Source organism: Ictalurus furcatus, chromosome 8 (assembly GCF_023375685.1).
Source record: "Ictalurus furcatus strain D&B chromosome 8, Billie_1.0, whole genome shotgun sequence".
NCBI classification, from domain to species: domain Eukaryota; kingdom Metazoa; phylum Chordata; class Actinopteri; order Siluriformes; family Ictaluridae; genus Ictalurus; species Ictalurus furcatus.
The window spans coordinates 12,942,941-12,957,794 of NC_071262.1; the positions used below are offsets into that span (position 1 = coordinate 12,942,941).

The following is a 14,854-nucleotide window of genomic DNA, read 5'->3' on the forward strand; positions in this document are numbered from 1 at the left end:
AATATAAACTATAGCTTAGAGAGCGTCGTATCGTTCATAGCCATAATTCACACAACAGTTGGAATGCAGACGAAATCTCCTGTACATGATTCAAGGTGCACGCTAACACTGAAGAGAATTGGTACATTCATATATAGTATACGTAGCGTGTATTTTTGCGTATTATATTTCCATTAAAATTAGTAGCAGTAAAGTTAGATAACTGTACAGTGAGTGTGGTGTTTTATATATATATATATATATATATATATATATATATATATATATATATATATATATATATATATACACACACACACACACACACGCTCACACATACAGTATGTGGGTGTAATATGATGTCTGGAATAAATTACCTAGCTATTACAGTCATTTGAGTTGAGACAAACATTTAACCGAGCAAAAGACAGGACGGTGTCTTCTTCAGACAGCAAACTTGACATAACAAAACAGCACAAATGGAACAATTACCCATAACCATAGTGTGAAGTGAACTATAAGTCATGGATCTTTTTATTTACATTATTGCAGATGTATTACTATCTTCATCATATTATTGCAAAATATCCCTTGGTTAAGTCATGGATTTCAGTCAGATATGCTACATGATGAGACTTCAAGGTAGTTAAGTGACTGTGGCAAACATATGGATAATCATGTCAACCACGGTCTGTTACCTTCACCTAAATGTACAGTGTATATCTATGTATTCACAACTTCTCGCAGATAATATCAAACTCACAGACCTGAGCGTTCACAGATGGCTATGACCAACGCGTGATTCTAGACAAAATACTGAATTATATCTCCTCTGATATTAATATTCTCACAGTTAACGTGATATGTGGCATTAAATACCCCAAAGCAACATTAAAAAGCTAGATATAAAAGGCAACTCAATATAAAAATAAATATATTATATTTTGGATACCCTAAAATCAGTGCAGAATGCCACAGATTTTGAAACTAACAAACAAACAAACATCTCAGATGGTTTATATCAGTGCTGAGATTTGATGTTTCAATTGATTTAACAGATGTGCCTCTGTGCTACAGGGCTGCTATTTTTATTTTTTATTCTTGCCCCTTTGTTTGAACTAAACACAGACCCTCACATAGATGCATGCTGGGGCAGAGAATGTGTCCATTGCAGGCCACCCAGGCCGATGCTTTAAGACAGATTAACCAAACACAAAACAACAAAGGCACCATTACAACTTTTTTCTTTTCTTTTTATAAATGAACCACATAAGGCTACAATATTATTACTAACACTTACATAACAACTGAATATAATGATATAAACATTTGAAATAAAATTTAAATTTTCTCTTAGTATTATTAAAGAAAAGCTTATAATCACCTGTTGTATGTGTGTGTGTGTGTGTGTGTGTGTGTGTGTGAGAGAGAGAGAGAGAGAGAAAGAGAGAGAGAGAGAGAGATTTTGTTTTGTATGTGTGTGAGTGTTTGTGTGTTTGCTGCAATCAGCAGTGGAATATAGCCAGGTTTCTTTACTATTGACATTCCCCTCACTGCCTGGCCTGAAGGAAAGTCTCATTTATTCCCAAAGGAAAGCAGTAGACAAAAAAGCAAATCAAACAAACACAATAAGACTCATTGATACAGTCCTGGAGGCCACGTGACGGGCTTTTGGAGGCTGAGAATAAATCAGGCCTGTCACACAGATCCTTATCATTCTATGCTCAGACCACACAGACGCCCATCCATCCATTCAGCGCATCTCAATACCAGTTTCTCTATCAGTCACAGCACATGGATATGCCCAGGACAGATGGGAAACATCCTAATTATTGAATGTCCTGCAATCTAATTTAGGACATTGGGAGGAGGAGGAGGAGTAGGGGGTGTTTCTGGCGAGATTTCTTTAAAAAAAAATGACATCCTCTTTGTTATTTGAAAAATCAATAAAACTGTGAATTCCAGCTTCCAGATCAGTCATATGAGCAAAGTCTTTCCAACCAGTGGGGGTGATGGATCTACTAGCTCTATTATAGGTAGCATAACAAGCCAATCCACTTGAATGCAACATACTTTTCCTGTGACTCCACTGGCTGCTTGTCCCGCTATGCATGATTGGCTGTCAAAGCCATTGCAGCACGATGCTTCAGGGGCTTAGTGATGAGAATCTGGATATACACGGTATACACACACCAATACTGGGAAACACATACCGAGCTGAATACATGCATCTAATACTGCGCTAAATGTGGGTGCAGGGAGGCAGGATGTTCCGCTACTCTTGTTGAGGTGACTCCTGCTCTACGACTCCACGATAAAAACACCGTCTCGAAAGATGGATGAAGATACAGTGCTTGTAACCAGGGAAGGAAGGACCCGTCGTTTCATTATACCCTTACGGACTCGCATCTGAAATAAAAGCAGAACAAGGAATAAAAATACTGACGTGTCAGGGGTGTAATGAATTAGTGCAGCAGTGGTATTACAAAAGTAGGTCACATGTACCTGCAGCTCTGCTGGTTGAGACTCTTGCTTCTCTTGGTGCAGCTCACCTCCCTTAGACGGCATGTGCACTCGCACTTTGGGGGCTGTGATGTCATTCTGCGCACGGGGCAGGGCGGGCATTGCTCTTCGGCGGGGGAAGAAGGGAAGATGCTAGTTGGAGGAGCAGGAGGTGCAGATGGAGTAGGTGCTGGAATCCTATTAGGATAGACCAAGACGTGATAAATATGCTATTTTAAAATAGTGAAAATAGCTTTATAAATCAGATAGTTCAAAACCACTATAATATACTTGATATACACATTTTTGCAACCGCAATACAGTAATTGAATTTTCTAAATTCACTAAAGCCAACAGACAAGTTTGTTTTTTCATTCACTAAAGTTACTCTTAATTATACTCTTAAGTATACTCTTAAGTATACTCTTAGTTACTATTCTAAACTTTTTGATGCTGGTTTGAAGGCGATGGAAATTCATGGTTGTGACTGGCCACCAAAATGAATAATTTCTGCAAATGTATTGGTACCTAAACTATGATGATGAGTGGAGATGCTGGATCCTTGCTTATACAGTGTTATCAGAGTGCTCAGAACCTCCAGGCCACCAGTACAGAAAAGTGCAAAAATTATCAAGTCATGTAATGTCATATCAAAAACGACTAGAAATGCTAATGACCTCTTTCCGTAAGTGATCATACTCAGAAGCACAACTGAAAGTAAAAATCTAGAACACGTTAGATGAGAGAAGCAAAAATCCAGTTTTATTGTTCAAAAAACAACGAGATCCAATCAATGAGACGTCCCAAAGTGATCTCAATCTATACACAGACTCAATACCCTATTTATACAGTCTTATCTTTAGTCTACGCTCAATTATCTCATTCTTTTGAAATCCCAATATGCTTTAATTATGTCTTTTTGATTTCTCCTGAAACTCTACTTTTTTTTTAACTTCTACTTTTCTTATTTTTAAATCCCATTAGAATCAACTTTCCTCTGATGATGTCAGTAGCTTTGCTACAAACACACCACCATATTACCCATCACCTACTGATTATTCTCCGACAAGTCCTGTTCCCTCCCCAGTGTATGATGTGTATGATAGTGATTCTCAATAAACTACATACTCTGCTACCCTTGTGTTTTCCTGTGTCTTAAATTTATTCCCAGAGTACCATAAATAATCATTCTAATCACTAAAGTATTGTTTTGTCCATAGGATACCCTTATCTTTGTGCGTTATCTTACTTAGCATCCAAAGCTTGTTAACAGGCAGCGGCTGAAGAATTGTTTATTGTGAATATTATTAATTTAATGAAGTTACTTCTTTAACACTGGATTTTATGATATTGTTTTTGTCACTGTTTTCCAAAAGCAATAAGGAACTTGATGCCATGCTTTACAGTTGTTTCATCGAGGGTAAGGGGGTTTTAGTCACTCCGGTTCGAGTCGTAATAATCGGCTCCTGGCTTTTTCATCGAAAACTGTAGGCTGTTAATAATATCGTCCGCCTGTTTGAATCTTTCCTCATCCTTTCATTCATCCCCCATACATGCAACAATTAGGATGTTAAACGAATGCTTCGAAGCTGCAGAGTATCCTATTAATAATGCTTTTAACGTATAATACTTCTAATAATGCCTTTAGACTGATACGACTGCCGCTTTCACCCAGTTAACCAAAAAAGGGAGCGGAGGAAATCTACAGTTGAGTGACATAATTAAGGAGGAAATCTGTCTTTGCAAGACTGGATGTGTTGAAGGAGTCTAGAAGCCAGAATGGGGGACGGGGAAGGGGCTTTCTGGCCCACAAATTATCCTAATTTCACACCTGCCACTGACTCTATCCATGGACGGGTGAATGATGGATAGTAGAGAGGGAGAGGCGATCCAAAAGAAAATGCCCTTTGGTTGCCCTTTCCATGCATATGATATAAAGAGGAATAAAAAGGGCGAGAAGAAGAATCTCTTAAACGAATTCTCTTCTAACCAAATTAATCGGTATCTGTGTGTATACGTGCGGTGCGGCACACATCAAAATGCAACGGGTTAGATATATGTTGTAATACATAAAAGCTTATTTAATTCCTGGCAGCAGATTAGAGCCTTAGTTACACATAAAGTTGTGAAATCTAAGACGATTCTTGAGGTGTGTCTGCTTACAGTGATGGATTTTTAAATGTCACATGGCTTCGAAATAAAAACAAAGAAACTTACGTTGGTTTTATCCTGACATGTTTCTTTCGCTTTGGTTTTCCCCGCTCCCTTTTCCTCCCTTTCCTCGTCGGCCGTGGGTCTTGCCTGTAAGACAGGGACAGAGATCGATAAGTTCAGTCAGTGTAAAGTTCCATGCGACAACAAAGACACTAACCCGTGTTAAATGGTATCGCGGTCATTGCTACAAACAGGCCTGATGCATCACAATGACAGATTTGAGTACCATGTGACTTTCTTTCGTAATTCTTGTTGAGATTCCTCGTTTTCTTTGCGGGAGTTCTTGAGGGGCCAGTGCCCTAATTAAGCAACAAAATGAATGTTCTGTTTCTCAACTCAGGAGGAGTTTGGGTTTCTGACTTGCATCCAGCTTTGTAGACACAGGCCAGCTGGACACACACACACACACACACACACACACACACACACACACACATGGCGCCAACAGAAATTCAGAGAAGTGAAGCCCCTACTCACTTTTTGTCACATCAACTTCGTCAAGTCAATTATATAACACCTATAGCCAAATTATGTGATGTTTGTCTTAACAATATTTTGCAATGTTAACATAAGAAACATAACTCTTTAGGGGGGAAAAAAGCACAAATGGAATCCCAACAAGTAGTTTCGTTCTGCAACATGGCATTTTCCAAATGGAAGTGGTTAGGGAAGTGAGCAAGACTGTTTATACTGTTTAAGGATTGTGCAAATAACACAATTTGTCCTTTTTGCCATAGCATCAGTAGGAAAAGTTCTAATTATGATTATGATGATCAACTTAACACAATTTGTATTTACAATATGCTTTATAATCATTGGCTATAGAGGCTAATTTAACACAGTTACAGTATTACTTTGGTGTAGCTGGCCTGAGTGCACATGATGAAATGAGAAATGAGATTAGACCAGGCGAGTCTGAACGTAGGGTGCCTTTGCTCACTACATTAGCTGAGCATGCAGTTCCTCACTGCAGCCAGCATCATTGAGTCACCAATAGGGAGAGGACACACAGAAAAAGACAGAATACATAAATGGTAAATGGCTAATGTTACGTAATGCCCTAATGTGCAAACACGCATGCACATGCTCACGTAGGCACAACATTTACCTGGTTGGCTCTGTATGAAGATCTGCTTTTGGCCTGGAAAAAAAACACACAATGACAAATTAATCTGAGGAGATAAAACAGCAACTCCATACACTCCTAAGACTAGGGCTCAGAAGCAACTAACAAGTTGACTTTAATGTCTTAGTGCATTAGGTGGTTAAACCCTAGCACTGTACACATAGTGGTTAAAAAAAAAAAAAAGACATTAGATTCTGTTGAGAAACTTCCAGTAAGTTAATAGTGCGTTTGATGGCTTCGGCATGGTGACGCCTCATTTTCCAATGGAAGAAAAGCATGAGGACTAAATGTAAATTATCTTTCTAAATGTTCAGCTCTGCTCGCTCAGCTGACCGTAATCCTAAACCCTGAGCCCTGAAAGAGATTTTAATGTGAATTGTACAAACTGACCCCATACACAGAGCTCGGCAGGATGCCAGAGAAAGGGGGCTTTTGTGGCTATTCGGGGTTTTTTTTCTCTCTCCTGACATTATGCAAAATGGTGTCTATAGGGACAGAAGGTATTTATGCATGTGAAGGAGTCAGAGGGAGAGCGTTAGCCATGTGACCACGGTGAACTCTTTGCTTTGCTATTCAAAACCTATTCATGCATTTGAAATTACGCATAGCATCCAGTCACTAAAAATAGTATTTATACCAAACACTGGATAAATTTTATTGCAGTGTGTGCCTTTACAGCCATGTTTCAATCAGCTGATGGATGGATGGATATAATGTATGTGTGTTTGAACAAGTGGCTCACCTGCACTCACACTGGCTATGTTCTACGAAGGGTAACCGCACCAGTTCGTGCTTCATGTATGTTGTTTTCATAAGCTGTAAGAGATTTCAAGAATCAGCATTAGGACCCATAGAGACATACACACACACCAACACAAAGCTCTGCAGACTAATGCCTCCATGTTTTATCCTTCAATCTCTCAAAACAGTACGTGACTGGAGGACAATCCAGCAATATCCATTACACAGTAGACTCTGTCCTAACTTTGCATGAATGCCTCGTACTGTGTATGAGTGTACGTGTCGCTTTTCAAGCACACTTTTGTTTCCAGCATATTGAGTGAGATTTTGAGATCACACGTTGGGTGGGGACAGTTGGTGTGTGGGTGCTTGTAACATAACACTCGGTCTATTTGATCTACACATTTATGGCATTTGTATAGAATATATTTATGTGTACCTATATTTGTATTAAGTGCCTAATGCTTATCTGTGTTTTCAAGTGTCTAGACTTTATCAAGGCCTCGTAAGTACAGGCAACTGACAATGTGCTGTTAACTTCAAAACATTTTCATTGTGTGTGTATTTCTGATGCAGTCTGAACATTAATATCAATATTTCTGTTTAAACTTCAAGAAATGGGTTCAAGTTAAACACTCTAGAATTAGAAAATTAGAAAAGAAGTGAGTATAAGTAAAAAAAAAAAAAAAAATCCAGAAATAAATGGATCACACTAATCAGGCAACACTAACACACAGTGTAAGACAGTAACTAGTATAAGAATATAATATGTACCTTCACTATATATATATATATATATATATATATATATATATATATATATATTTTATATAGTGTGCGTGTGTGTATGGTGTACCTCCATGGTGAGCGTATCTGTGTGCGAGGGCACGCATTCAAGGGCCTCGTCACCGCAGCAGCCACCACAACGCCTCAGTGAGACACACGACGGCAGGAAGAGGTGATGAGTCTCCCACGGGAACTCCTGCCACACCTCCACCAACGTCTCTCTGGGCTGGCAGCCGCTCCTCTGATACACATCCATCCATCTAATCACTGACGGGGAGGAGAGGAAAGTGGAGTCAGACAGTGAAACATGACTAAGTTAAGAGTGTGTCTTAACCGGGCGATGACTAATTTCGAGAGGCACTTTACATTTTACTTTATAAAAAGAAATTTGAATAAGTACAGTATATGACTATTCATACTGAAAACAGTACACATGAAAGAAGCAACTCTGACATCTCACCACACAAATCTCATGCACAGAATTTTCTGAATGACGACGAGTACCTTGTCCTGATTCGTGAGTCTGTACGGGCTGCCACTGAACTAGCTGGAGGAGAAGACACACATCCAGTAAGACATAACATACAATAAGTACAGACAGCAACAATAACAGGAATCTAAACTGCATGTCCAATAGTTAAAAGAAATTTTATTTTATACCAATATATTACTAATATTACTAAATAATAATAATGTAAAAAAAAATCAATAAAGAAACAAAAGGTAGTCAAAAATGAAACAGTAAAATAAGCAAATAATAATAATAATAATAATAATAATAATAATGCAAAGACCAATAGAAATATGGCAAATAACTAAAGCAATTCAAAAGCTAAAGTGGAAAAAAAAAGTTGTAGCTATTTTTTTAAATCTGTGATGGTACTATACAAATGTTTAATCGTAATGTGTTCCACAACAAAAGGCTATTTTACCACCAATAATATATCAGAACCTTTAAGTCCACTGATGTATTGAATAAGAAATAAAAATGTGCTAATGTAATTAAAATCACACTCATTTGTTGTTCTTAGCACAGAAACCACAGGCGGAAACCACACACCGCATGATCAATGCTAAAATCCCAGCTCATACCTCATACGTTAATCCGATTACCCAATTCTCAATTCAAGACAAATTAAACAGAGTATGGATGCCAAGAATGGCCATAGAACTGTGTGTCCCGATAAAGAAGGCAAGATTACATCAGTCATGATTTCAATATTAAATCCATTCAGATGAATGTGTCAGTCTGAGAGTGTGTTGCATTGATCTTATGTATTAGTGTGAGGTAAGATAAGAACAGGAAGTTTGTCCACATTCACATGAACACGCCCCTCAGTACTGTTGGATCGACACTCTGGTACAAGGTCACAGCTAGATGAGAGCAGACTTTGTACTAGAAAACACATACACATTAAAGTGCAGTTTGCCTTTGCCCGAGTTGGGGGATGTTTTTGAGTAAATGAATGTGCATCTAATTCTCACAAATGTCTAACAAGCTTACAGTTGAGCTGTAAAGCACACGCATGTCTGTTCATTACATTACAGCATTTGGCAGACACCCTTATCCAGAGCGACTTACAATTATCTCATTTATACAACTGAGCCATTGAGGGTTAAGGGCCTTGCTCAAGGGCAGCTTGGCAGTGCTGGGATTTGACCTCACAACCTTCCAAGAAAAGGTCCAACTTCTTAACCACTGAGCTACCATTTCCCTACTTCCTGTTCATACTGAAGTATATACTCATAGATGGATTCATTCAAATCTGTAACAATTTCTCGATAAAATTATGTTGATAATTACGTGAATGCTGAGGTGCAGCAATCGTCTGTGTCAAAGTACTGAAACTTGGTGCAAACCAGGGCGTTAAATCTGGAAATGTACAAGGAGGCATCAATATCTCATTTCCTTTTGTGCCTCAGAGTCATTGTGAAATGTGGCAGCCAAGCTTCGGATTGGCAGAGTGGCTGGCATGGCCACACGCTCCCCACCCACATACACAAAGAAAGATCATCTCAGTCCTGCCAGCTCATGCAGCAGCAGCTCGGTTTGGCAACGTCAGTTCCCACTCTAACACTCTTTGATCCCCGGTGCATCGTCTCAGGGCCTGTAACTCTCTCTGAATGCCTCCACCCGCAGTTTGTCTCCCAACATCCTCTCTCTCTCACACACACACACCCATGGCCGTGCCAATGAAAGACCTTGAAACACTGAACACTGCTTCTACACTATTTTCCCATTTAGTCCACTGCAGGTGTGTAAATATCTCAAAAGCTAGTGAGAATGAGCATGGATCTTGGATGACGTCACTACATCCCCGCTTAGTGATAACAGTGTGATTAACTCTTACATCATTAGCCTTATTCATTGGATGTGTGTGTGTGTAAGAAAAAATAACATCAGAAACAGAGAAACAGATGTGTAAACAGAGCTCATTACCGAAAAGGTTGCCTCAGGGTCAGCACAATACAGAACCTGCTCCCTACATAGGTTTTATAAGATGCCATATTTGGGGCCTTAATTCAATAAGGATCTCAGTCTGATGTTTAATAATAATAATAATAATAATAATAATAATATCAATCAGAACGCAAAGTCACGTGATGAAGAATCAAACAACAGCTGTAGAAAGATTAAAGCCAGGCTGGGGTGGCAGGGGTGTCTGAGAAAGTGGAAGTGCGAGAAAGCTCGACCTCTAAAAATCATTCTGCAGTGGCACTAGATGCTGCCATAAAGCACGGCACCCAGTTCACGTAGCCCGGGAGAGTACCCAGAATCACAGCGTCTCTTCTAGTTGAGACGACACTGACGCACAGGCACGCAGGAAGCAACACACACACAACCGCTCGGCTCTAATTTCACCTCCTCAGCGCGCACTTCCACCAAAGCACAAACACGCTTTTAGCCTTGTAAACTAGCGTTCACTCAGCGGTGCTGTGTAGTTAAGGCGTGCAGTGGGAACGTTTTACACAACGCTGTTTTGGCCAGGACGCGTGCACAACGTCTTTACAATGTGAGCTCGTGGAAGAAGGGGGAAAAAAGAGAGCTAATGCGCATATAGTGCGCGCGACATGCTGCTTTAAAAAATGCACAACCTTTGAAATGGCAAACACCAATGACCGTGAGGTTATCTCAAGAGAACATCATCGTAAATGGTCTAAAAAATTTTAATTATTAAGTAGTAACAGTGAAATCCAAACACACTGAAGACTTCCGATTAAAAATAATAAATAAAAATAAAACAAAATAAAACTTTGACGTCAGGTGATTAACGCAATAAGGAGCGCTGGTGGCTTAACCACGATCTCAGATAGCAGATTGTGTGTGTGTGTGTGTGTAGCCAGTAGAAACACTGATAACCAATAACCTGTGTTAAACTTCACAGTTTAAATCCCAGTCATTGTTAAGAGAGCTTACCGGTGCCTTGGCACAGTGTGTTGGCATTCTGGCGAGTGAGACGAACTGAAACATGCCGAGAATAACTTGTAGCGTTGTGCCCATTGTTGCCGTTTTTCCAAGTAGGTCCAAAAATAGTTCTCTAAATTATACAGCGTGGATCCTCGGTTCCTTGATTGCAGTCCTGGTCACTTTTCTCCTTTCGCGATTTTATAATGAGTCTCTGAAGAAAGCGAGACCAGGATAATGCATGATGTAAGTCTTCAAAAGCCAACGGGATCATCACAAAATCGATCCGGGGAAGTTTCCCATTCGGACCCTCAACCCTTTAGCCGCTTACACTAACAGGAGATCTAATTTACCCGTAAGCGACACGCGGCTCTTTGTCAGAGAAAGAAGTCCAGTGTCTCTGCGACCTCCAGTCAGTAATCAGAAGCAAGTACAAATGAATGTGCACACTGAGGAGGTCGCGTGCGCTGTTATAATCCCACAGAACGCAATTACCGGCTATTGCACAGAGAATGCACAGCCAGTCTATAGACAGATATATAGATTAGATAGATAGATAGAAATCCCGCTACAAGAACCCTCAGAGATACAGGCCACCGGGTAGTCTGATTATTATATATATATATATATATAGAATACTAAGGGATATATAGCTTACTGTAATACCCCCGTGTGTGCTATTCCAAGGTGAAAAAATCCATCCAGAATGGTTAAATCCTTCAAGGCGGCGAGGACGGTTCCCATGCCTCTTAAACGCTTGTTTGCTTTTAAGAGCCGCTTTCCGTGACGCATCTCGCGGGACTGAAATCTACACGCGCTGCTCTTCTACCGTGATACGATGACGTCTCTCCGGAGGCGCGCCACGCGTTTGGTTTTATTTCTTTATTATATTATTATTATTAATAATATTATTATTGCGCTCTATAGTATGTGACAAGGTCGCGGATCGGATGAAAATGTGAGCGAACAGGCCTAGCGGCTCGGTGGATCTAGTCGCGTGCCTCCTGCTTGCCCTTCAGCAGCTGAACTACTGTAGAAACGCGCGCGCTGCAACTCGAGGCTGCGCGGAACTGTCTGTCACGTTGCGAACTTTTTCTGTCTCCCCCTCCTTTCCCTCCTCTCCCTCTCTCAAAGTGTAGACCTTGCTCACAAAACCCGGTGCAGGTGTAATGCCCTCTCCCGTCAGCGTACGCCTCAGCAATAATTAACTCCCACTCTCTCGGTTCAGTTTGAAGACTTTTATTTGTCTGCCTTGCTTTTCCAAGCGAGAAATTGCCTTATAAAACCATTACAAACACAATACACAATGTAGAGTTGATCAAATACAACGTCAATCAATAGCTCGGTTCATCATTCAAAACAAAACAAGCTTCTGATCTTGTAAGTTTATGTATTTCCAACCATAACCCATAAATGCCTAACGCGACCCCTCCCATTTCCTTTGCATGTGAAGACCCCCGACGTCATTGCTAAGTGTGTTTGGGTTATATAGAGCACAAACCTCATGGGGGATCACTGAATGCGGGCTGTTATCTCCTCTAGAGCTAAGTGACAACACAGCTTACACCAACAATACCCCCTAAAGGCCCTCTCAATGCAAACAGACAAGAATTGATATCCTGTGCTTAACATCAGTGTCAGGAGAAATGTCTGTCTAATGAGCTTGCCAGTGTTTCTACACCGAAAACTCATGACTAAACGTGTCCAATCAGCCTTCCGGCTATAGCCAGGACAGAGGACGGTGTAATGACTGACACGAAAACACCCCTTAAAATCCCAACCCCGTCTCCTGACTCATTCCTGAGAGCCGTTATCTCCGAGATCAGTCTGAGAAAAGAGCTGCACCTGCATATGGGCCTGTGCACCTTATCAGCCTATCAGATCTGAGCAAGGGCTAGCTAAGGAGTTACCAAGGCAAAAAAAAAAAAAAGAATTAAATTCTAAAAAAGTCCCACAATGTCAACATCTGCCCAGGAACGTTCCGAACACATCTCCTACATGAGGTGCTTCAGATGAAATACATTCTTGAAAGTGACGAGTAAAGATAGATGCTGATTATCATCTAACAATAAAACCAAGGGTTTTGTAGAGGTGGCACCACACCTCAATCAAATGAGCTGAGATATGATTCAGCATTTGTAATGTTGAAATCAGACATAAACAATACAAAGCTAACTGCGTTGACTACCAAACACATTTATTTCTATTGGGAATTCAGTTGTTGAATTTTCTACGTTTTTGGCCAATTTCTCTGAAATTGTGGCACACACATTAAATGTTCAATGTACAAATTTGGAAAAGTAGTTTGGAGTGAAGTTCTGTCAATTAGTCACACTCCTAGAACAAACCATGACATTTTGCCCAGTACAGAGGAAAGATCTGGGCCAAATGTTTAGCAGCAGAGATTTCTGTTACACAAGCATTGTTAATATAAATGTAATTAGCTGCTATTTAATAACTTGCTACTGTTAAGCTTGAACACTGTACACTTGCTCCGCCTTGTTGGCTGAAATTCTGTGGTTCACTGAGTACTATGTGTGTGACTCCGGGTCAGTGGATTTGTCATTGTAAAGTCCACTTCCACAAGACATTGACAAAAAGTCAGACACAAAAAACCAAACAAGAAGAGAAAGAAGGATTCGAAAAGAGAGAATTTTTTTTTTTAAATCAGCCAAGTATTTCTTTCTTGAAAATGAAGTATTATTTAAATTTTGATACTTAATATTTAGCTTCTTTCTTTTGTGATTCTTCTTAATAGTACTGGCACAGAATCAGCTAACTATCTTGTTCTCGTGATCAATATCTGAAGCTATTTCAAGCACATCAGGAGTATTTGATAGGCTTTAAACAGGTCACACAAGTATTTATTAGTTGCATTAGGGTAAGAATGCCACTTGCACTGATTACTCTCTTAAATATTAGAGTATATAGACTAGTTTGTATAGACCATTTGTATAAACCTTAATATAAAATTAATGCTTAAAATGACAAATTATAGCTATAAATTATAGTACATACATTGGTGTAACATATTGGGAGAGCACTCTGATATATTAGAGTTTCTTTTAGATGAAACAAATGGGTGATCAACATGTAGGAAAGTTTTATTTCATAATTTGGAGGAGAAAAAAGGGGATGTACTCTACTGATGAGCTGCAGCAGTCCTCAATGTAAAAAAAAAAAATAATTTTTTTTATTTTTGCAAATTTGAACTCATTTGTCATTTTCACTTTTTCATCAGCTGGTTTTAATAGGCTTTTGTTTGTTTTTTTGCTTACGTACACATTCCAAAGTTGATTTTCCTTTCTCAACAGTCATCTGAAATCAGATTTGAGCCACAACACAAGACTGAAATAGCCCATCAGATATTTGGCCTAAATTTGGCACATACCCGATTATTTCTGAGCAGTATAAATGCAAAACGAATCTTTTCACTTTCATATGTTGTCCAAGATCAGATACCAATCTGATTGGTAACTATGCAACCATAATGAAAATGCTCGAACTGGAACTCATGTGCTTTTTAAAATTTATTTAAAAATCACACTTTACTGCACATGCGCAGATTACTGCTGGCTCTTCTCCCACATCCACACATTTCTTGGCAATGAAGTACCAGTAATAGCTACAAAAGCGATGCATCTGGTCTTTTTTTGCCTTCTCGCCCTAATCATGAACATGTCATGAGCAATTAAAGAGAGCTCGGTCAATTGCTAGATCGCTTTCGTTGTTTCAGTGGTCATATCATTTTGAAGTGTTCATTAAATCAAGAAAAAGGCATGTAACACAAAAAGCAGAAAGAACAAACACTGTGTGGGAAATTTGAACACTAAAGAGATCATAGCAAAAATGCCTGGAAAGAAAACAGTCCCTTTTTCTGGATTTTGCTTCATTCTTCACATTATAGGTGTTTCAGCTAAAAATCTGGGAGGATGACGGCTAATATATGCTACCTCCAGGACACAAAACCTTTTCAGACTGCCGTGTTTGGTATAAATAAGCTCAGGCTGGTGTCGCTCTTGACAGGGGTACGAGGAAGGATCTACCAGAGAGTAGGGCCAATTATACTCTGTCAGACTCCCAGACATGGACTGCTATGA

At 39.6% G+C, this 14,854-nt stretch overlaps 1 protein-coding gene across 2 annotated transcripts; it reads right to left on the reverse strand.

Annotated features, from left to right (window-relative positions):
* Positions 1–293: 293 nt before the first annotated feature.
* On the reverse strand, positions 294–13,077 carry vegfba (vascular endothelial growth factor Ba). Of its 2 annotated transcripts, XM_053631326.1 has the most exons (8): positions 10,767–13,077; positions 7,853–7,895; positions 7,419–7,615; positions 6,564–6,637; positions 5,804–5,836; positions 4,699–4,782; positions 2,485–2,679; positions 294–2,388 (listed from the first exon to the last, which is right to left on the reverse strand). In XM_053631326.1, exons 1-8 carry the CDS (start codon positions 10,848–10,850, stop codon positions 2,367–2,369), a joined length of 732 nt encoding a protein of 243 aa, XP_053487301.1. In that variant the 5' UTR covers positions 10,851–13,077; the 3' UTR covers positions 294–2,366. The 2 variants fall into 2 exon arrangements, with proteins under 2 accessions (XP_053487301.1, XP_053487302.1); XM_053631327.1 differs by lacking the exon at positions 10,767–13,077 and having other exon boundaries at positions 7,809–7,989.
* Between the last annotated feature and the right edge of the window lie 1,777 nt (positions 13,078–14,854).